General features: G+C 36.4%; 1 protein-coding gene across 2 annotated transcripts; it reads left to right on the top strand.

Annotated features, from left to right (window-relative positions):
* Positions 1-17: 17 nt before the first annotated feature.
* GINS1 (GINS complex subunit 1) lies at positions 18-22,570 on the top strand. 2 transcript variants are annotated; one of them, XM_069075546.1, is made up of 8 exons: positions 414-548; positions 1,058-1,217; positions 5,771-5,835; positions 8,985-9,083; positions 11,964-12,054; positions 16,149-16,265; positions 17,830-17,904; positions 22,291-22,570. In XM_069075546.1, the coding sequence occupies exons 3-8, from the start codon at positions 5,801-5,803 to the stop codon at positions 22,357-22,359; spliced, it is 486 nt and encodes a 161-aa protein (XP_068931647.1). In that variant the 5' UTR covers positions 414-548; positions 1,058-1,217; positions 5,771-5,800; the 3' UTR covers positions 22,360-22,570. The 2 variants fall into 2 exon arrangements, with proteins under 2 accessions (XP_068931646.1, XP_068931647.1); XM_069075545.1 differs by lacking the exons at positions 414-548; positions 1,058-1,217 and adding an exon at positions 18-229.
* The last annotated feature ends 1,054 nt before the right edge of the window (positions 22,571-23,624 follow it).

The following is a 23,624-nucleotide window of genomic DNA, read 5'->3' on the forward strand; positions in this document are numbered from 1 at the left end:
TCTTCGCTCCTATTGGCCGGCGTGAGTTTGGCGCTAAAGCCGCCTAGCTGGGATCGTAGGGAGGGAGGAGCGTTCCGCTCGGCGGCGGGGGTTCTGCTGCAGCTGGACACGAGTGGAAGCTTTTGGGGATCTCGCAACTTGAGCGCCCGGAGCTATGTTCTGCGAGAAAGCCATAGAGCTCATCCGTGAGCTTCACCGGGCCCCCGACGGGCAGCTCCCAGCCTTCAACGTAAGGCCGGGTGACTTCGCTACCGGAGCAGGGGCTGAAAGGGTGGGGAGGCTGGGAGATGGGATTGGTGGAGGAAGGGGGCGGGGTCTAAGTGAGGCGGGTTCGGGGGGCGGGGCCTGCTTATGGGGGCGGGGTCAACATGGCAGAAGGGAGGAGGCGGGACTGAGAGGGAGTAAAAGAGAGAGGTTAGAGCCCCAGCTTGGGGCTAAGGGAGAGTAGGCTTATAAAGTGAGATCTGGACTCCTAGTAGACAGGTGGAAAGGGAGAGGGCAGGGGCTGAGCTAAGGAGTGAATTCTTGAGAGAAGTCTGGACTTGGGGGTAGGGCCAAGGATTGGGGGAAAGTGAACTTCTGAACTGGGCTTGGGACTTGGTCAAAAAGGATTTGAAAAGAGAAGGGAGAGCAGGAGGAGGGTGGATGGGATACAAAACGGTGCGTTTGGATCAGGGAAAGGACCAGGTGAAAGGAGAAGATGAAAGGCCGAATGAGGGTGTAAGGGAAGGGGAATACCCTAAGGAAGAGGTGTTAAGGGGATGGGCTAAAAATAATGGAATGCTTGCAAGAAAAGAGTGGCCACATAAATGAAGAGATGTGGAAAGTATAGATCAGTTAACTATATCTAGGCCTGCCTCTTAAGTGTATCCCTATAGCAGTATCTGTCCTTAAGATTTCCTTTTTTCTTGGCTAATTATTCCAAGAAACAGTAGCAATAGACAGGTCCTTTTTTTTTTTTAAACATTTTATGACAATCTGAAGTTTAATGGACTAGTCAGAAGATTCAGGTTCTAGTCCAGGCCCTGATTTCTCTGTGTCTCTGTGTTTTTATCAGCAAAAGAAGGGCATGTACCTGAAAAGATAGATAGATGGATAAATAGATATAGATATGGACTCAAAGGGGCCTTCATGGAGAAGTGAACAATGAATTGGACGTTAAAGGATGGATTGGAACCTTGGATGATCCCTAAAGTCCCTGGAAACTGACAATCTATGTATGATATGACTCTTTGAGTCTTAGTTTAGTGTTTTATTTTTTGGATTCGGGGGGAGGGAAGGGAAGTTCTGATTTACCCATGCAATTTATTTTCAGAAGGTAGGCCTCAAATCTTAGAGATAACCCACCCAGCAATATATGTAGATGTGATTTGACCTAGGGAAAAGAGTTAATGGGGAAAAGAACAATCACCTATCTTTAGCTTTGTGCTTTATCATTTGCTTTTTTCCTCCCTCTACCTCTTCTCTATCAACTGAGTTCTTCTAAGATGTTTCCTACCATCATCATTACAGTTCTAAGTCAGTCAATAACATAGATTGTGCTTATTGAGTTCCCACTCTGCTAAAGGGAGATGATACTCAGAAGATACAAATATGGTCTTAAGTGTTAAATATTTTCTATCTAAAATAGACTAATAGATCTTTCATAAACTACAGATAAAACTTGGAATGGGATTATCTTTAAGGTTTTTTTTAAATTAATTTAATAGTTTTGAATTTAGTGTTGAATTAGCATTGAATTTAGCACTAAATTTAGTATTTATGAATTTAGTAATTTTGTCCACATGGGGAATTCCTGCTTTGGAAACTCCCTCCTCAGATACCCCATCAGCCAATCATAACTTTGTAACTTGTAGACTTAGAGACTAGCCTAGGGGTAGTGACTGAGTTAATGACTACTTGTGGTGTCATGACTTGAATCAGGTCTTACTGATCTACCATGTCACCCTACCTCTCATTTAGATATGTTATATGGTACAGTAAAATAACTTCAATAAACATTGAATAGTATAAGTACATACTGTGTGCAGAACACTAAGTTGTACACACTGCGGGACAAAGTTTAGGTAAGACACAATCCAGACCTTTGTGAAATTTACAGTCCTATTGGGGGAATAAGACACACGTAGATAACACCCTAAGTACACCAGAGAAGTAGAGGGCAAATGCTATAATTGTTCAGTGAGGGGATTGGGAAATGCTTCACAGACAAGATGACATTGAGTTGAATTTGGAATTTAGTAGGTGAAAAGGGAAAGACTTTCTAGTTCCTAGAGCAGCATGAATGCAGTAAAGTACATGGTATGTTTGAGGTACATAGAGTAGCTAAAGCATATACATTGCTCCCCCTTAAATGCTGTACAGTCCGGCCATGCTGGCCTACTTGCTTCAGGGTGCACATAAACTCTCTCTGTCACCTATGTGTCTTTGTACTGGCTGTTATTTCTGGTTTGGAATAACATTCCATTCTTCACCTCCACCCCTCAGAATCCTTGATATCCTTCACGACTCAGCTGATGGGCCATCTTCTAAGTGAAATTTGTCCTGATCCTCTGACTGCTAGCACATTCTCTCCTAAAACTACCTTGTATTCATTTTACATATATTTTGTATATGCTTGTATACATATGTAATTTACCCATTAAGATGTAAACTGCTTGAGCTCAATGTTTCCCTTTTTTGTGTCCTTGGTGCTTATTAGTGGTTGCTTAGATAGTGAATGCTTAGTAAATGCTTGTTGGTTGATGATTGTTCATTTGAAAATAAGTAATAAAATGTCAGGTAGAGCCACATTATAGATGGTGAAGATGATTTGACTTTTCCTGGTAGGCAATTAGAAACACTAAAGACTTGAGCAGAGGAGAATTCCTGCTGGAATTCTCAATTGGCTTTTAATGTAATTATGATAGTCTTTTAAATCAGTCTGTATTGCAAATTATTTATTCTGTTTGTTTTGCTTTTTGGAGGGCAATTGGGGTTAAGTGACTTGCCCAAGGTCACATGGCTAGTATTTGTGTTAAGTGTCTGAGGCCGGATTTGAACTCAAGTCCTCCTGACTCCAGGGCCGGTGCTCTATTCACTGTGCCACCTAGCCTCACCAGCAAATTATTTATTATAAGATAGTTATCAGCATTTGAATGGAAAAATACTTTTTGCTGTTATGAATGATAATCGACTCAGTTCTTAATTTAAAACAATTGAGCTGCTGTTAGCTTTATTCAAGTGTCTCCCAAGTCATTGTTTTTGTCCCTTTTCTTCCTTTAAACTCTATTCCTTTGTTGAGCTCATCATAGGCTAGATTACCACTTCAGTACAGATAACTCCAAAAATCCAACCCCAATTGTCCCCCAAGAACCTGTCCCAAATCACCAACTTCCTACTATAATTTCCATCTGTGAATGTCTCAGAGCTTTCATTAAGCTCACAAATTCATTGTTTGTTAGACATTCTCCTAGACATTGAGAGGTAAAGATAATGGAGCAAGTTACCCACCTCCTGATAGACATATGTAATTATGATATAGAGTGAGGTCTACTTTCCCTCAGATTCTAATGTGTGGATTTGCTTTCTGTGACTATGCTTATTTATTACAAGCATTTTGTTTTTATTTTTTCAGGTTGTCTTGGGCTAGAAATTTGTTTCACTCTGTCATTTTGTGGATTCTGCTGCTCTAGAATTTGTTTAGTCATTTTTTACAGGTATTCGGAGGGCTTTGGGAGAGAGCTTAAGCAAGTCCCTGCTTTTACTCCCCCAAGATTGGGGAGTACTGCCTCTGTTTTTTATTTTTTCGAAGAAAAAGAAGAACTTTGAGGGAAGAGAGGAGCTAGGATAATGTTACCTGAAAAAGGAAAAAAAAGTGTCACTGAGGCATTTAAACACAGTCATACAGAAAAGAACAAAAGGAAATTCAGAAGGAAATACAGACTAGCAGGTCAACTTTGAAAATAAAATTTATTCTTTTTTTAAAAGTATGCCTTACTTAACAGAGGTTCATATTTTCACATACAGTCCTCTTTCAGTTCTATTTTATATATTAGAAATGCTCATTTTTTTTAGTGTTAAGTACAAAATAAAAAATATATACTAAAAAACAATTTTTTAAAAACCTTATCTGCCTTGTTCTAGTCTCTGTTTCTTCTAAGAGCACCACCCAATCACAAGTTAATACTTGGAAATCATCCTTTTTCTTTTTAAAAAAATTTTCAAGTTCTCTCCCTTCTCCTCCACCTATTGAGAAGGCAAGAAATACTATACCCATTATACGTATGAAGTCATGCAAAACATTTCTACTTTATTAATGTTGCAAAAAAAGAGCAAGAAAAGTAAAAGTGAAAAAATTTGCTTCAATCACTTAAAACTTTATTAATTTTCTTTCTGAAGAATAGCATTTTTCATCATTAGTCCTTTGGAATTGTTGTGGATCATTATATTGATCAGAGTAGCTAAGTCTTTTGCAGTTGATTACACTATCTATTACTATGTACAATGTTCCCCTAATTCTGCTCATTGTATATCCATTACCTCATGTAAGTCTTCTCAGGTTTTTCTGAAACCATCCCCTTTGTCATTTCTTACAGCACATAGTATTCCATCACAATCATATACAACAACTTGTTCAGCTATTTCCTAATTGATGGGCATCTCTTCAGTTTCTAATTTTTTGCTACCACAAAAAAGAGCTGCTATAAATATTTCTGTGTGTTACAGGGCTAGTAGTGGTATCACTGGGTCATGGGATATGCACAGTTTTAATTACTCTTTAGGTATAGTTCCAAATTGTTGTGCAGAATGGATGGACCAGTCCACAAGTCTACCAATAGTGTACCTGTTTTTCCACATCCCCTCCAGCATTTGTCATTTTATTTTTCTCTTATTTTAGTCATTCTAGTAGGTATGAGGTGGTACCTCAGAATTGTTTTAATTTCCATTTCTCTGATAGTTATTTAGAGCATTTTTTCCCACATGACTTTTGATAGCTTTGATTTCTTCCGAAACCTATTTGTTCATATCCTTTGACCATTTATCAATTGGAGAATGACTCTTATTCTTATAAATTTGTCTCAGGTTTCTATATATTTAAAAAAGGAAACCTTTATCAGAAAAATTTGATGTTAATTTTTTTTCCCAGTTTCAGGAGTCATTCTTAATTCTTTCTCCCCATCATAAGCCACAATTGAGGTCCAAACATCTCATTTTATAAATGCAGAAACTGAGACCCAGAGTGCTTATGTGACTTTTCCAAGATCACACAGGTAAAGGCACAACTAGTATTTAAATATGTGCAGCTATATCAATAGTGTCATTTTGATCAGAAAGCTGAATTGAAAAAAAGTAATGCTTTCAATATTAACATAATGCAAAGAGGTATGCTGATGCTTTCTAGAGAATATATTTTTTTAAATATACAATATGTTTCTGAGCCATACATTTTAATGATGTTAGAATTTCAAAACCTAATGTTTGGTATTGTGAGGAAATGTATAAAATATTTAAACTTATTCCAAGGTAGGTGATTGTTAAGTCTACAGACCTGTTACATATGTTTTTGAAACTTTGTTACTTTTATTTTGTCATAAAAGACTTGTAACAGTATCATTTTTTATAACTAATGAAGTCACTTCATCTGCAAAGCTTTTGTGGGAATTCTGATTTTTGATGAGATATGAATATAAAGTAAAAGTACATATCTATGTGAAATATTTGACATTAGTTTGAATGTTACTTTTGAGGAATGAATGAATGCATTTCAAAATTAATTTATGTATTTTAGGATGATGGAATCAGGCAAGTTCTGGAAGAGATGAAATCTTTGTATGAACAGAACCAGTCGGATGTGTAAGTTGTGTTTTACTAGTGAAAATGTTAAACAGTATTTTGAAAGAATTGTTACAAGACAAGGTTTATATTTTAACTTATTCATTAAATTGCATAGTCCTTCATGAAGTTTATCACACTATACCCTCTATGCAAATTAACATTCATTTGCAACCTTGCCATAAGAGAAATTTGTATCACTCCAAAGCAAGTGAAGATATAAACAAGTAAAAATTATTGCTTATATTACAATTCTTTAAAGAAATAATTTATCTTATTTTTATTGACACTCTTTATTTTTTATATCACATTAATTTCCAAATATACTCCTTTCCTCTGTTCCTACCCTGAGAGCTTTCTCTTGGAATATTCAAAAAGAGAACAGTAGTAGTTTTAAACCCAGCCAATAAACATTTACTATGTCTGAAGGTATATTAAATATTATATATTCATAATCCCCCAGTAATGCAAAAAAAGAAAGAGGTACATTGTTTTCAACTCTTCTCTGGGGCTAACCTTGGTCATTATAATTTTATAGCATTACAACATTGTTGTAGTCATTTTATATATTGTTTTTCCTGGTCCTTGTTTCATTCTGCATATAAATTTTTCTTTGCTTTTATGATTTCACTATTTCTTAGGACACATTAATATTCCATTATATTCATTTATAGTTTATTTAGCCATTCATCAATTTACATTTTTTCTGGTTCTGTTCCATTACAAAAAGTGCTGCTATGAATATATGGATATGTATGAATTTTCTTTCTTTTTAAAATTTTTTTTGCATAATTTGCCTAGCACTGGGCTCTCAGGGGCAAAGTGTAGAACTGTAGTTCTTAAAGCCACTCATATTCACTGTTATTAGATTCTTCAGTGCTGCTGTTAAATGGGTATGATTAGTGAACATTTTATATGTGAGTAAAGGTGTTGAGGTTGGTAATTTTAAATAATCTATCCCGGGGTGGCTAGGTGGTACAGTGAATATAGCACCAACCAGCCCTGGAGTCAGGAGGACCTCAGTTCAAATCCGGCCTTAGACACTTAACACTTACTAGTTGTGTGACGACCTTGGGCAAGTCACTTAACCCCAATTGCCCTGCCTTCCACCCTCCAAAAAGTAAAAAAAAAAATCTATCAGCAGTAATCCATTTGCTTTGTAAAGAACTTTAATGATAAGAGTAGTCTATTTGAAATATATTAAAAAATCATAATAGCACATTTTGTGAATAATGCAAGAACCATGTATGTCTTCTAGAAGGTAGAAAAATATGAAAGTTTGGTTCCTTTTTTCATAATAAAAATGATCCCTCCCCCCCTTACAAATAAAGGGCATTACTGTATTCCTGATAAGAGTGTGTGACAGGCCTGAAAAAAGCACTTTTAAATTTGTTCTTTCTCTGATTTCTTAATTGTGTTCCAGTCTTCACATAAGAGGAGGTTTTATGGTAGTTGCCAAGTTTCTAAACATATTTTTTTAGGGTGTGACTCCAAATGTTTTTCCTTCGTAGCCTTTTAAAAGTAAAGTAAAACCCTTTACAACACAAATTTGAATGTGCTGTAATCCAAACATCTCCTTATAATGTGACATTTAAAAAAAGTTTCAAGAAACGTGATTTCTGAGTAATTTATTCATTTTGTTTATAAGGCCAGTATGTTTATTAGTAAAAAGGATGGTCATTTGGCCATCACTCTTGGAGCAGAAACCCCTCATGGGGGTAGGCTTACAATTTATATGCCCATTGAAGAGTTGCTTTTCCTGAGAGTGAAAATCAACTCTGACTGGTTAACAGTTAATGAGAGAATATTATTACTATAAAGGTCTTGGAGTATACTAGGTGAGTTGCCCAAATCTAGATCAAAGAGACATCAATTTCCATTTCATCTTTCTGACAAAAGAGAGATTCAACATTTCCCAGACCTGTCCCAGAACAAATACCATGAGCAGGAATGCACTCATTAGCTCAAACTTAGAATTTTTTTTTACTGTCTTTGATTAGATCTTAGCCTTAATAAATCTCTGCCTAAGATTCCCACCCTGGTTGATTTCTGGATGAGGAAGTAGAAAAGGGAAAAAACCTTGGTCCTAATATAATAAGCAGTTATTAATACAAGAGACAAATCATTTCTCACAGTAATAAATTACTACATACAATAAAAATCTATAAAGTATCTCTTGAGGTCAGGGAACCATAAAATGTTGAGTTTTAAGGGTTAGGGGTTCACAAGACCCCAAAATAGCAACACGCTGGGTCCTGCCAAATGAATTTGACTCAAGTCTTCTCTCAGCCAAAAAAAAAAGCAAAGTTTATTAAAGGTTCGCCATAATGGGTAGACTCTTAAGGAGCCTCTGAACAAGTGGGTGAGAATAATCTGACACAGAGTGAGTCTGCTATAAATAATTCTCAATTCTCTGCCCCCTCGTGGAGGCAAGATAGAGCTTATATACAGAAAGATTGTGGGAGGGTTCTAGGGGTGGTCTAGAGGAAGAGTTTGGGGAGGGTCTTCCGGAGGAATCAAATGAGGTCCGACTCCAGCAAGAGACATTAAGGGTGGAAATAGCTGGAGGCTACTTGGAGATGACAGACAATGAGGGCTAGGCTAGTTTAAGGGTAACAGATTTGGGTATAGATATTTTCAGGAGTATCCCTGGTGGGGAGTACCTGGACTAACTAGCAAATGAGATTTTAGTCTAGTGATAATGAAAGGCTTATGGTCTCAGGCAAATTCCTGATCAAGTGGGAAGATTCAAGTGGTTTCCCAGAGCCTATACCCCATCATATCCTCTATCATGATGCTAATCCTGTTTTCATATAGCAATAAAGAGCCTAAAGAAGTGCTAAATTGCATAAATAATTTTTTAAGTAGTAAAGATAAATCAGAATATAAAGATAGAGTGTCATGGAATGACTTGGTATGGCCTTAGACCTATGATTTAATTTTAATTTTTAATCTTATGTAAATTGCCAGGAAATTTGAAATAATCTACAAAGCCTTTGATATATGGTAATTATTTGAGTTGACTAACTGTATTGATCATGACAAGATGAGGCCAAAAAGTGACTGTCATTGAAGGGACAGTTTTAATAAAAGTCATGGGAAAATATATACTTCTTAATGTAAAATATATGCACATGATTTGCTTTTTTTCTTTAAATTTTTATTATCAGGAATGAAACTAAATCAGATGGACGAAGTGACTTAATTCCAACAATCAAATTTCGACACAGTTCTTTGCTGAGAAATCGACGTTGCATAGTTGCATATTTGTAAGTTTCTTGATGAAAAATAATCTATTTTAATAACCTTTATAGATAGAATACAGCTTTCTTTTTTATGAGTTTTTTTCCAATTACATATAATACTTTTTAGCATTCATTTTTTTCTCCTTTTCCCTTTTCCCCCTCCTTGAGAAGGCAAGCAATTTGATATAGATTTTAAACATGCAAACATGGAAAACATTTTCATATTAACAATGTTGCAAAAGAAAACACAGACCAAAAAAAAAACCCCAAGAAAAAAATCTTTTTAAAATTCTTCAATCTATATTCAGACTCCATCAGTTCTTTCTCTGGAAGTAGATAGAATTTTTCATCATAAGTTTTTTGGAATTGTCTTAGATCATTGTAGAATACAGATTTCTTGTCTCAGGGAAGCAGAGTTTTTCATGTGATTTCATAGATTAAACACTTAATAGAGTTATAAGGAGAAGCCCTCCAACTCTCTCATCATAGGTACATAAATTTAGAATTAGAATGTATCTTAAAGACTAATTAGTCCATTTTGTGGATTAGGACACAAGATTTTTTTTTCTTTTTGGAAGGGGGAAGGTAGGGCAATTGGGGTTAAGTGACTTGCCCAAGGTCACACGGCTAGGTTTTTTTTGTGTGTGTGTGTGTGTGTGTGTGTGTGTGTGTGTGTGTGTGTGTGTGTGTGTGAAGTGTCTGAAGCTGGATTTGAACTCAGGTCCTAGCCACCCTGAGGACACAAGATCTTGAGATGTTAAGTTACCACAGGTAGTAAGTAGCAGAGCTAGGATTGGATCCCAGATACTTCAATTCCAAATCCAGTACTCTTGCCATTGCACCACCCTTCCTATTCCTTAATTTATTCGTTTTCCATCTGTAAGAGCTAGAATACCTTTAAAAAACTTTAAATCATAAACTTGATAACATTAATAAAACATTTTTAATCAGATATACAAAAATAAGAGAGTAAAATCTTATATGAAAGCATAAAAATCTTACATGAAAAACATTTTAGAAGGTAGAACTGATAAGGTTTAGGTTAGGGGTGCACGAGACCCCAAAATACCAACATTCTGGTTCTTGCTGAATGAATTTTACTCGTCTTCTCTTAGCCAAATAAAAGCAAAGTTTATTAAAGGTTCACCATAATGGGTAGGCTCTTGAGGAGCCTCTGTATCTGTGATGCTTGCCTTGGGCAATAGGGCCAGAATCATCTGATCAAAGAGTAAGTCTGTGCTAGGTCATGTACCTCATCAGAACCAAACAAGCAAAAATGCGTTTTTGTTCTCCCTTCCAAGTCTGTCCAAAATTACACCACTTTGGGCTTTGTTTTCTTTCTTGTCTATAATTTTGTGTTCATTAGTTGCAGATTTTTTTAACGTAACTAATATATTTGATTACCTGTTTCTCCCTACTTAGTCAGCAGATGTTTATTAATTATTATCAGTTAGGCACTGTGCTCTGCACCGAAGATATAAAGAAAGGCGAAGACCTGGGAGCTACCTTCAAGGAGTTCCTATAAGGGGGGAGACAGTGTGGACATAAATATGTAAGTAACAGCATAGAATAAATGAAAGGCAGCGTCAGAGAGGAAGGCACTAGCAGCTAGGGGGAACTAGGAAAGATTTTCTACAGAAGGTGGCATTTGAATTGAAACTTCAAGATGGCTAGGAAACTGAGGATGAAGTATAGAAGGAAGGCATTCCAGGCATGGGGGATAGCTATCCCAAGGCCCAGAGATGGGGGATAGACTGTCATGTGTGAGGAGCAGATTAAAGTAGATCAAAATAACTGAATCATGGAATGTATAGAGGGGAGTATAATATAACAGACTGGGATAGTAGGAAGGGACCAGTTATGAAGAGCTTTAGATGCCAGACAGAGCATTTTATATCTTACACTGTCAGTAATAGGGAACTGTTGTTGACATTTATTGAACAGGAGGATGGCATGGTCAGACCTATGCTTTAGAAAAGCCATTTTGAGGGGCGGCTAGGTGGCAAAGTGAGTAAAGCGCCAGCCCCGGAGTCAGGAGGACCTGAGTTCGGTTCCAGCCTCAGACACTTAACACCCACACACAAAAAAAACCTATCCCTGTAACCTTGGACAAGGTTTACCCTCCAAAAGGAAAAAAAAAGCCATTTTGGTAGCTGAGTTGAACATGGCTTTCAGGTGGGGAAAGTTGGGGCAGGAAACCTATTGTATTAGTTTTGGCCAACATAGATACCTGAACCAGGAGGAAGACTACCCAGGTTCCATTGGGACCAGATCAAACGATGATCAAGAAATCAGTTAGAAACTACAGTAAGTAACATTGTCTACCCCACAATTGCACAAAAAGTAAGCCAGAAGTTCACAGGCAGTAGAAAAAAGGGCCACTATCAAAGCTAACACAGATAAACTGCCAGCCTTCCAGCTCGACCACAGACATGTGTAGCCTGGACTGTGTCCAGAGGAAGCAAGAACAGAGGACACCATCAGAAAGTTAGACTGGAGAGGTCAGGAAGCCACAAGGAGTCAGAAAGTCCCAGGGTAAATACCTTGGATACCACAACCAGCATGGTGTGGTAGCAGCCCTCTCAGTGGTCCAAATGATTCACCCAAGGCTCAGGGATTCTGAGGTCCCTAGCATGGTCCTAATAGGCCACAGAGAGGCTTGAAGACCCAGTGCTCTGACCCTCAGAGATCCAGAGGACCCTAACATGAGAAGTGGAGGTCAGTACAGAAACCCAGGTGAGCAAGGGAGGGTCTAAGCCTGTAGAGATACTGCTTTATGACACATATTGAGGTCTGATAGTGCTAGTTCCTCTTTGTCAATTTTGTTTTTCATAGTTCTTGTCATTCTTGTCTGTTTCTCTGTAATTATTTTTTAAAATTCTGAGTATATTTCTAATGTTCTAGGTATGATCGATTGCTTCGGATTAGAGCTCTCAGGTGGGAATATGGCAGTGTCTTGCCAAATGCACTGAGATTTCACATGTCACCTGAAGAAGTAAGTCATCTCTACTGTCACCATTATATGAATGTGTATTATCCTGGTAGGACAGTAGTTGCTGATCATTTTCCACATTTAATAAGTAAGCAATTCTGAGACTGAATTTAAGCAGTATACTTTATGGAAACAAATGAAAACAATATTGCATGTGGAAAACCCTCCTGGCTTATAGTTCAAAAAACGTGGCTGGTTATACTGCCTAATTAGGAATAACTAACGAGATTTTATTTATTTATTTTTTATAAAGCAATTGGGGTTAAGTAACTTGCTCAAGGTTACATGGCCAGGTGTTTCTGGGTGGGTGCTAAGTGTCTGAGCCCGGGATTCGATCTCCAGGTCTTCTCAACACTGGAGCTGGTGCTCTTACTCGCTGTGCTACCTGGCCGCCCCAACTAACGAGATTTTAAAGGTGTGAACTGGAATTTAATTGTTGATTTTGCATATGTGACTCGTTTTTTCAAAGGATTTTAATAAATAATCATAATACTAACATGTATGTAGCACTTTAAGGTTTGCAAAGTGTTTTTTTACAAATATTATCTCCTTACAACAACCTTGAGATGTAGGTGTTATTGTCCCCACTTTACAGATGAGGAAACTGAGACAAACAAGTTAAATGATTCGCCCGGGGTCACACAGATATTGTTTGAGGCTAGATTTAAACTCAGGACTTCCTGGATCCAGGTCCAGTGTTTCATCTAATGTACCATCTTGCTGCCTTGTATATGTATATTTTTAGTGAGTGATATATTTATTTGTAATAAAAATTGGGATAGTCTAATATTATATCCCATAGCTTCTATACTTTTTGATCAAGATTCACTATAGACTATATTTCTTTGTCTTAGCCATTTAACAGATAAATAAGTGTTTAGATAACCTTTTCCTCATGCTTATCATATAGCTATGAAATGGTTGCATATTTGATGGGTTCAATTTTAATTTTTTCATCTCTTATGTCATTTTGGGGGTTTGGTTTGGTGTTTTGCAAGGCATTCCAGGTTAAGTGACTTGCCCAGGGTCACACAGCTAGTAAATATCAAATGTCTAAGGCTAGATTTGAAATCCTGCCAATTCACTATCAACTGTGCCACCTAGCTGCCCCTCTAATAACATTTTATAGCTGAGTAACACTCCAGCAACACTATAAAATGAACTTACCTCATCTGAATGTTAGATCTGATTCTGCCATTTTGAAATCTCTACTTTTTTTACTTATTGAAATTAGCGTGATCCATATAGCATCATGAAATGACAGCTAATTGTCTTATGAGACGATAGTGAAAATTATGACATTTATATTCAAGTTTGTAAATTCACATCACCATATAAGCCAATTTCACATGTGGCATAAATTTTTTCTAGTCTTCAGAACAACCCTTTGTAATTTGAGGGAATGAGTAATAGTAAGAGTGTTGGTGATGAGTAACTAGAATAGTTTGTTTGAATGATTAAAGGGGTTTTTTTTCCCAGATATTTTATGTGATTCATTTTGCAATGAACTGCAGTGTATTTTGTATTTATTTGTATTTGTAAAAGATTATTAATGCTGTGGGGGCAGCTAGGTAGCACAGTGAGTAGAGTGCTGGCCCTGGAGTCAGGAGGACCTGAGTTTGGATCCGGCCTCAGACACTTAACACACACACACACACACACACACACACACACACACCCCTAGCTGTGTGACCTTGGGCAAGTTACTTAACCCTAATTGCCCTCCAAAAAGCAAAAAAAAAAAAGATTATTAATGCCTGTCCCCATATTTCCTTTTTAAAAAAATTGATATATTTGTTTTAAATCTTCTAATATATCCCTCTGTCATTTCCTGCCAAGAAATCTGTCCCTGATAAGAAAGAATAAAAAAGACATTTTTTTTAAGTTCAGCAAAACTAACCAACATTATCAGTTGAATCAAATAATATATGTACATCCATAGTTCCCCACCTCTTCAAGGAAGGGAAGGAGATACATTCTAATATCATTTTATCAGGGCCAAGCTTGATCATTATAATAACGCAGCTTGTGGTTTTAATTTTTTTGTTTTTTTTCCATTTATATTTTTATAATCAGTGTATCCTGCTTCTACTTTGTTTTGTAACAGTTCATTTAAATCATCTCGTTCTTTCATATTCATCACTTAGAGTACAGTAATATTTTATTACATTCACATACAATTTGTTTAGTGATTCCTCAATAAATGGGCATCTACTTTGTTTTCATTTCTTTGCTACTACAAAAAATACTGCTAGAAGTAAATATTTTGATCTATATGGGACCTTTCTATCTTTGACTTCTTTAGGATATATGCCTAATAGTAGGAACATTGGATCAGAGTGTATGGACATTTTATCACTTTCTTTTAATTGCTTTCCAGAGTAGTTGTGGATCAATTAACAGTGTACCACCAGCCTTTATTTTCTTAACAGGGATTTTTTAAAAATCAGAATAAAAGGGGGTGGCTAGGTGGCGCAGTGAATAGAGCACCAGTCCTAGAGAGTCAGGAGGACCTGAGTTCAAATCCGGCCTCAGCCACTTAACACAAAAACTAGCCGTGTGACCTTGGGCAAGTCACTTAGCCCCAGTTGCCCTCCAAAAAGCAAAAGAAAAAAAAATCAGAATAAAAAATTAAAGAATCTTACAAAAGTGCTCTTATCTCCACTAACACAGTAGCTACATGTTATTGTGTGAATTGATCATTTTAGTCTTAAAATATACCAAAGGATGCTTCTCTGTTCCTTGTAACCATTTAGGCTTAAGGATCAAAGCATATTTTCAGAAAGGGCTAAGCATTATATACTTTCTTTTCTTTACATATTAAAACGTTCATGTTTGTTGATGCTTGTTAAGCCCATGATAAGAAAAAAAATTGACTAAGCAGGAAGTCATTAGTAATTACTTAAATTTCTGGGTATTTTTTACATCTCACTGAAAACTACCAGCTGGTGTAGACTCCCTTGGTTGTGTTTCTGTATCACTCATATCCAGTTATTGAAGAGTAAAAAGCAAAACATAGAGTTGCCAAGGCAAAGCTAAAATGAAGGACTAGCATCAATCACTAAGGAGCAAATGCTTCAATAAAACTCTTTTTTTTTCTTTTTTGCCTTTTTGGAGGGCAATTGGGGTTAAGTAACTTGCCCAAGGTTACATGGCTAGATTTTTTTGTGTGGGTGTTAAGTGCCTGAGGCTGGAACCAAACTCCTGGGTCCTACTGACTCCAGGCCAGCACTCTACTCACTGTGCCACCTCGCCGCCCTTTTCAATAAAACTCTTAATGAAGGATGCCTCCCGTAAACCTATTGAAAGCATATACTGTATGTAGAAGTTATAGCCTAATGCTACCAATCACTAATGTTACCTTATTTAAAAATAAGAGATAAAAAAGCTTGGTTCTTTTTAGTCTTCTAAGAATTCCTTTTTTAAAATTTAAGTCTTATTGCTCTGTGAATATTAAATCCTCCAAAGAGGAGATAATAAAAATAGATGTCTGTGATCTTTTAAAAGTATTAGTGAGTTTTCTTTCATGCTTTTTTTGGAGGTGGGTAGATTATGAGCAGTTTAATATTAGCTTCTCACCTCCGAATGCAATTGAGTTGTCCTCCATTATCAAAATTACTCTTTGTTTTTCTTAATATTCCTTTGGAAGTCCGTTTGCTGCTTTCAGTTAAATCACAGTAATTAGAAGGCAGAAAATTCAGAGATGAAGCAATCTTTATGTTTTGATTGATTCAGAACTTCTATCTCTAAACACATCTAGTGGTCCTATTTATTTGCTTTTTGAAGGGGTAATTGGGGTTAAGTGACTTGCCCAAGGTCACTAGTTTTCATGTTAAGTGTCTGAGGCTGGATTTGAACTTAGTTCCTTAGACTCCAGGGCTGGTGCTCTATTCACTTCCCCACCTAGCAGGCTGCCCCTCCTATTTTTGAGCACAAAAATTTGAAAGGGGTCATGATTCAAAAAGCTTATCTTTTTCCTAAGTGTTCAAGAGTTGGTTTGCATTTCAGTTAGGCCACAGTGAAGCTCTGTCTTCTTTGGAAGAGAAGGTTTATCTTTTGCATGTAATTGCAAGATTAATATTTTTATTTGTTTGCAGATAGAATGGTTCAATTGCTATAAAAAGTCTCTTGCTACATACATGAGATGTTTGGGTGGAGATGAAGGATTAGATATTACACAAGATATGAAGCCCCCTAAAAGCCTGTACATTGAGGTAAGTACAACTTTTCAAGTGCCTGTGTTAGAGGCTTATTCTAAAGTACTTCATTTCATTATTTTTCAAACTATAGGTTGTAGTCTAGGTTGGATGTCATAGAAAAATCATAAAGAACTTGTTGTGGTAAATGTTTTATTGTTCAGATCAGTGATGTCAGTAGTTTAGGGAATGTCTGAAGAGGAAATCGATGAAGCGTAACAACTTTTCGGTAATTCAGTCTTAATAGAGTCACTTGGGAGAGTTGAAATGTGAAGTGATTTGAAGGCAAGGCTTCTGCTCTGAGGCCAGCTCTCAATCTACTCTGCCACAAATTATGTAGAGAAAATATTGAATGGCTTCTGACTTCCCTTGAGGGTTGGATTAATTCACAGGGAGAAATCCCATAAATCTCTCATTGGGTTGAAGACAAAGTAGTTCCTTTGTAGTTACAACTTGTTGGATTGTGTGTTGTCCCTGAGGAAGTAAAATACTTCCTGCTTCTTGTTACTGTATCAGGAATGTCATCAGGACTTTGTTGGCTTGGGGCAATCCCTGTGGTACATTCTTCCTTCCAGCCTAGAGATTAGCAAAGAGCTGACAAGAAAACCGTCACCTCTCCACATGCTAAGAGGTTACCAGGGAATATACTTAACGTTCTGTGGAAAGACTTCATTTGGAAAAAAACAACTTGTGAGAGTCAGCGTTATGACTTTCGGAAAGTCACCTAATGTGGCCTTAGTTTTCTCATCAGTAACTTGAAGGATTGGACTACCTCATGCTTAAATTCCTTTCCAGATGTAAATCTATGATCTTTTGAAAACCCTTTGACCCATTTTATATGTTCATAAGCTACAAGCGTCCCCAGGTTAGTGGATCATGACCTTCTAGTAGAACCAGATCAAGTCCCAGGTGGTCCTGCCTTCTACTGTGCTCTGTACCATCTCCACACCCACTTCCCCTCCTGCCAGCATCCTCTCTATGGTGTCAGGATAGCACAGCTCATTGCAGTGACTCCCTTCCTTTTGCTCTGCTTGGCCTTCCTGTCAAGAACTCCTTGCTCATTCCACTCACTGCCCATCTCACAACCTACCTTCTTCAGGATCCTTTCCTGCCCTCCTCAGCTGCTAATGCCTACCCCTTTCAGGTTAGCTACCAGAACTGTGATTGGGTGGTAGATAGAAATTGAGTTAACCTCAATGGAGGAGAGGTTGCTGTGTGATGGAGGTGAAGGGAGAACATTGAAGTGGGTAGGGAGCAAAGAGGATACCTACTCCCCCACTTCAATCAGTGAGTTGGGGACAGGGATGGATGAAAGTGTAACCAGTGCTGGAAAGGGAGGCCGAGGAGGCTGTGTCATCAGGTCTCAGTGGGAGCCAGAAGATGAGAGGAGTAAAAAATAAAATACTTAAGATGAAAGTAAGTTTGTTACCTACTGAAAACATACTCCAGAGAACATAATGGAAAGGGTGGGCAGGGACAGTGAGCAAAGTTTGTATAAAGTGTTATCTAATTAACTAATGAGATTTGATAAAAATACAGTAAGTGTGATTTGATAAAAAAAACTGAGGTTCTTCCATTTCAGGTGCGGTGTCTAAAAGACTATGGAGAGTTTGAAGTTGATGATGGGACTTCAGTTTTATTGAAAAAAAACAGCCAGGTATTTCTTATAATGAAACAAATTGCATTAAATCTTAGAAAAATATAGACTGAGAAAAGCAATTACAATAGTGAGGACCTAAGCATGGCTTTTATGATTATTATTTAAGACCCATGTAGTATATTTATCTTCCTCTCTTTTATATTTTCTAGGAATTGGGAAAGAATGTTGCAAATAATGAAAGAATGTTAATAATTGACCTACTTTAATATCAATGATAATAAAAAGCATAGAATAGGCAGATTGTTATTATCACAGACAAACAACAGAACCTTGAGAGATATACAATTTTAATTAATTATTTTTCTAATTCACAAGCATTTATTTTCTCTCTTTCCTACCTCTCCATCTCACTGAAAAGCAAAGTAAAACTCTTGTAATAAATATACTTAGTCAAGTAAAACAAAATCTCACATTGGCTATGTCTGAAAACATATCTCTTCATTTTGAGTGTTACCTCACAGAAACTATAGACTAGAGGTTCTTAACGTGGAGTCCAGGAGCTAGTTTGTATGTATATATGTACGTACCTACATAAAATAAACGTATACTATAAGTCACTATGTATATTTAAATATTGACATTAATATGTTATATACCAACACATTTATGATATGTTATGAATATTTTTCAATCATCAATATAGTTTAACATAATTGGTTTCCTTTGTAATTTGGTTTAGTTTATTTTTATGTCTTTAAAAACATTCTGAAAATGATGATTATAGACTTTACCACTGCCAAAGAGGTCTATGACACTTTAAAAGTTAAGAATCACTGCTATAGTCTAGTATACTTAGAAAATTAATTGAAAAAATTTTAGTATTAGCAACAAGGCTATAGCAACCATGATTACATACTCTGACCAGGTTGAATTTATTTATTAATCAAATGCTTCATTAACTTCTAGTTTACATCATTCATTTCCGCAAGATTTTGAATTACAAATTTTCTCCCTGTTTTTCCCCTACCCACCACCCCAAAACAGCGATCCCACTGGATGTCCCCTCCTCCAATATGCTCTCTCCCATATCTTCTCCCATACCCCCTGCAACTTTCCAGTAGGGCATGGTGGATCTCTATGCCCCGGTGCCTGTATATCTTATTTTCCAGTTACATGTAAAATAATATTGATAAGTGTATATACATATATATATATATATATATATATTTTTTTTTTTTAACGTTTGATTTTAAAGCTTTGAATTCCAGATTCATTCCCTTCCTCCCTTGTCACCCACCCTTACTGGGAAGATGCAATTCAATATAGGTTATACACGTGTAGCTATGCAAAACATTTCCATAGTAGATATATTGTGAAAGACTGACTATATTTCCCCCCTACTATCCCACCTCCCACTTGCAGGTTGAATTTATACTAGGAATTCAGAGTTGGTTCTGTATTAGGAAAACTATAAACATAATAGCCCACATTAACCACAAGAACAACAAAACCATATGATTATATCAATAGATGCAGAAATAAGCATTTTTAACAAGTGGGGAAGGAAAGGGGAAGCACAGCTGGTAAAGGAATTTATGTTTTTCTGGGATAATTTTATAGCCTCAAATGGAAATCTTTACCAGGAATTTCTGGGGGGAAGAGAATACAGATATTGAGAATATTAGTCAAAAACAAAAGTGAGAAAAATATAAATTGCGATAATTTGTACTGAATTTTTCATTACAAGGAATATGCCTTAAGGTCTTAAGACTTTTCCACCCAAATAAAGAAGTTTATTAGTAACAGGGGAAGGAAATAAGTATCTGGCATTTATAATGCCAAGTGCTTTATAGACATCTCCTTTAATAACATGTGACATAAAAAATACATTTATTTTCATTTTAATATGTTTCTCTGGTCACAGTAATACAGCATATTTAAATACTTAGTAAATACAAAGGATACAAAATAACTAACATCTCTCTCATTTCCTCCCCCTTGGTATTTACTGGCCAGTGCCAACTGACAGTAAGCCAGTAGTTACACAGTTTCATGTGTACAGTACAGCAAATGTGCTTCACAACCATGTGGTTTATTTGGTTTTCATCTAGGCGAGGTAAATAAGAGGACATGTTTATTCGATTTTAGTTTTGCTAACACCAATAGGTCTTTAAATAACTCCACTAATATAAAGATAATCATTTTTGAAAACCAGAGAACTTGTTCTTGGTGCTACAACCAAAGACTCACATTGTAAACAGTCTAAAAAATTACTTTCAAATCTTAGAATAAGCCATGCCAAATGTACAAAAAGCAGAGAATGATTGATATTTTCACAGATCTCAATTTCTTATGTCTTGTTTCAGTTAGTTCTGGGTCCTAGGAATTAGGAAAAAGGCAAACCATCTCAAAGCAACAAAGCAAAAGTTTAATTTTTGTTCCCAGAATGCCATTTCTTATAACTTGTTTTGATATGATGAATGGTATATTCTGCTAATGTCTAGTAGACATTATGGCACTCTTCCTGTGTTTCTCAGATCTCACCAAACCCATAATTTTAATAAAAATATATATTTTTAAAAAGTTCACTTGATGTTTGGGAGCATCTTGGATGTTATGTCTGAACTCATTTTCGGAAATGGTTGACTTCCAGATCCAGGTAAAGACATAAATAAGATTTTTCTTAGCTATCAAGATCTTTTCTGCTTATATGGCACTGAGGTTTGTGATTGAAGGGAACTTTAGAGTACAAAATTCTACTATGATTCCTGTATTTATTTTTGTTCTCCTAATTATACATACACTGTGATTCTGATTTGCTCTGCTCAAGTCCCTACATTTGGGGACGAAAAAATTCTTTCCAATTTTTTTTGTGTTCCCTAATGAAGACTACCTGGGGATTGGTTAACCTCTAATGTGCCTTTCTTCTGCTTAGGCAGATCTGAAGGTACCTTCACTTAGGCAGATGTAAGGAGAGAGAAGTACACTTCCTAGGGTGAATATAGTCAGTTATTATATCTCAGAAGTTTCAACACCCTCCTCCCTGCCTATCTGCCTGTCCTCCTTCACCCAGTACCTTTAGTTCTTAAATCTTATATAACATGACAAGGAGAAAAAGTGTCTTCTTGTTAAGTCATATTACAACTTATTCAAACATAATGGGACTCAAGGTCTATATATGAGGTTAAGAGAGAAGAAGGCAAGAGTCAAGGTCCTCATCTTGGGGTTTGTCCCTCACACACACACAAAAACATCACTGCACAATTTTGCTATGCATAAAGAAAATGTGCTGTGTCTTGCTTCAAATTTATATGCAATCTAGCAAATTTTTTGGTTTGCAATGAAAAGCTGCTTCATTGAATTCCTCCACTAAATACCAAAATTTAGTACATTTCTACTTGAAAACATCTCTATTTGGAACTAATTTTGTTCAGTGAAAACAGTAAATAAAATTTAAAATAAATTTTGCTTTTGGTTTTGAAACTGTTGATATTTTTGATAATCCAGAGAGTCATATTAGGAATATATAAAATCAGTGGCTGTTTTTCTTCACACTGTAGTTTTTAAAAGAAAGTCTTTTACATAGAAAAGTGCATAGCCTTGAAGACAATGAAAGACATTGCCAATTTAAAAAGCAAATTTTGTTCTGTTTTGTTTTTTTGGAGGGGGGGAAGGCAAGGCAATTGGACTTGCCCAAGGTCACACAGCTAGTAAGTGTCAAATGTCGGAGGCTGGATTTGAACTCAGATCCTCCTGACTCCAGGGCCAGTGCTGTATTCACTGAGCCTCCTAGCTGCCCCTAAAAAGCAAATTTAAGCATAATAGATCAAATCCAGTGTTGGTAAGGATATGAGACAAACAGATAGGCTTTTACATTGTTGATGGCACTGTAAGCTTGTTTAGATTTTGTGAGAACTTTCTCAAAATATGTAACAAAAACTAAAAATTATTCCTATCCTTTGACCCAGTAATTCCACTTTAAGAAACAAATACAGCTAGGTGGCACAGTGAATGGAGCACCACCCTGGAGTCAGGAGGACCTAAGTTCAAATCCAGCCTCAGACACTTAACACTTATTAGCCCTGTGACCTTGGGCAAGTCACTTAATCCCAATTGCCCTGCTTTTCCCCCTTCCAAAAAGCTAAATAAATACTCCAAGAAAATAAGTAAAAAGAAAAAAAAAGGGTTATTCCTGCAATATATTCATAGCAGTCTCATTTGTAATAGTGGAAAAAATTGAAAACAACTCATGTCCCATAACAGGAGAATAGCTGAGGAAGATGACACATTTGAACTACACATGGAATGTTGTTTGAGTTCTACATTGTTGGATAAAAACATAGCCCAGCTTGTACACACTGATTACATATATGAAAAGTTGTGTCTACATTAAAGTTCGGGATTCATTTTTGTTTCTAATACATCTCTCTTTTTCTTCTTCAGCATTTCTTGCCTAGATGGAAGTGTGAACAATTAATCAGACAAGGAGTCCTAGAACATGTTCTGTCATAACTGTGTCCTGAAAACTTTGGGAAAACTTTCTTTTTAGAATAGTGTTGAAGCCTCTACAAATGTCTCTCTGCCCTTCTCCCCTTCATTGTGATCCTAAAAATTATAGATGGGCCTTTTTTTGGTTATAATTTCCTCATGTATTTTGACTCCTGATGCTAAGAAAAATGTTGGGAGTTTTTTTTCTTAGGAATAAATAGTGACCTTTTGGAAATGAGTTGTGACAGTGTTCTTTATTGTTTGATATAAAAATAAAGTAAAACTTAATTGAATTTATGTCTAATTAAAAAGGAGCTTAAGTTGACAGTCTAGGCAGTTGAATGTCATTTCCTCATAGTTCATTGTCAGAAATGTGGCTGCATCAGTATCCCAGTATAAGCAAATCAATAAATGCCCCAGGATTAACATGGCAAGTTAGTTTCTATAAAGGATGTGAAATTATTTTTTTCTTTTAATTACATTCAGTTAACTTGCAAATAAAATACAAATTTACAAATGACTGTTTTTAAGAAAATGTCCATATTCATGGTAATCTATTGTGTCAGGTCTAATGCCCTGTCTTTTGGCACAAAGGTAAAAACATTAAGATGTTTCCATTCTAAGAAAAGAAACCCAAGCTGAAACAGCAGAAACTTGTGTCTCTTCTTGAGACTCAGGATGTCATATGACTGATGTCTAGATCATAGGACTTTGTAGATTTCATATAGCCCTGTGAGTCAGAGTGCTTTCTGTCCCAACTGTCAACAGTGTGGTTTGTCCTTCCCCATTCAACAAACTGCATTCCTCATGACCTCCCCACTTCACTCCAACTAAAGTCAGTCCCATATCAACCATTCTGTAGACTTATTGTCAAAGAAATCCCTATAAAACACGTTCATAGCACCCGTGTGTAAAATTCACATTTACTTTGTGTAATATATACACATGTACAAAACAGTGGATATTTAAGGTCAATCCTTCACTCATGACCTTATGGGATAAAGATGACATATGTGTTTGTTCTGGTGTTTAATTTTAATACAGCTGCTTTTTTTATTATGGTCAACACGTAATATCTCCATGGGTTATTTTCCATTGCCTGGAAATTCTTCCTATGGCATTTATAATCATGTCTTACTCTAGTTTCTGCAGCATCAATAACATGTAGCACTTTGAAAACGACAGATGACTTGAAATTTTAACTGATTCTGTTCTGCATTTGGCCCCTCCCCCTTTCCATTTAGATAGCTCCAGGCACACAGCCTTGTACATTTGTAATGCTAATATTA

Source organism: Petaurus breviceps, unplaced genomic scaffold (genome assembly GCF_028583685.1).
Source record: "Petaurus breviceps papuanus isolate PSGF00001 unplaced genomic scaffold, PetGlider_PUasm1.0 90919, whole genome shotgun sequence".
Classification (NCBI taxonomy): Eukaryota; Metazoa; Chordata; class Mammalia; order Diprotodontia; family Petauridae; genus Petaurus; species Petaurus breviceps.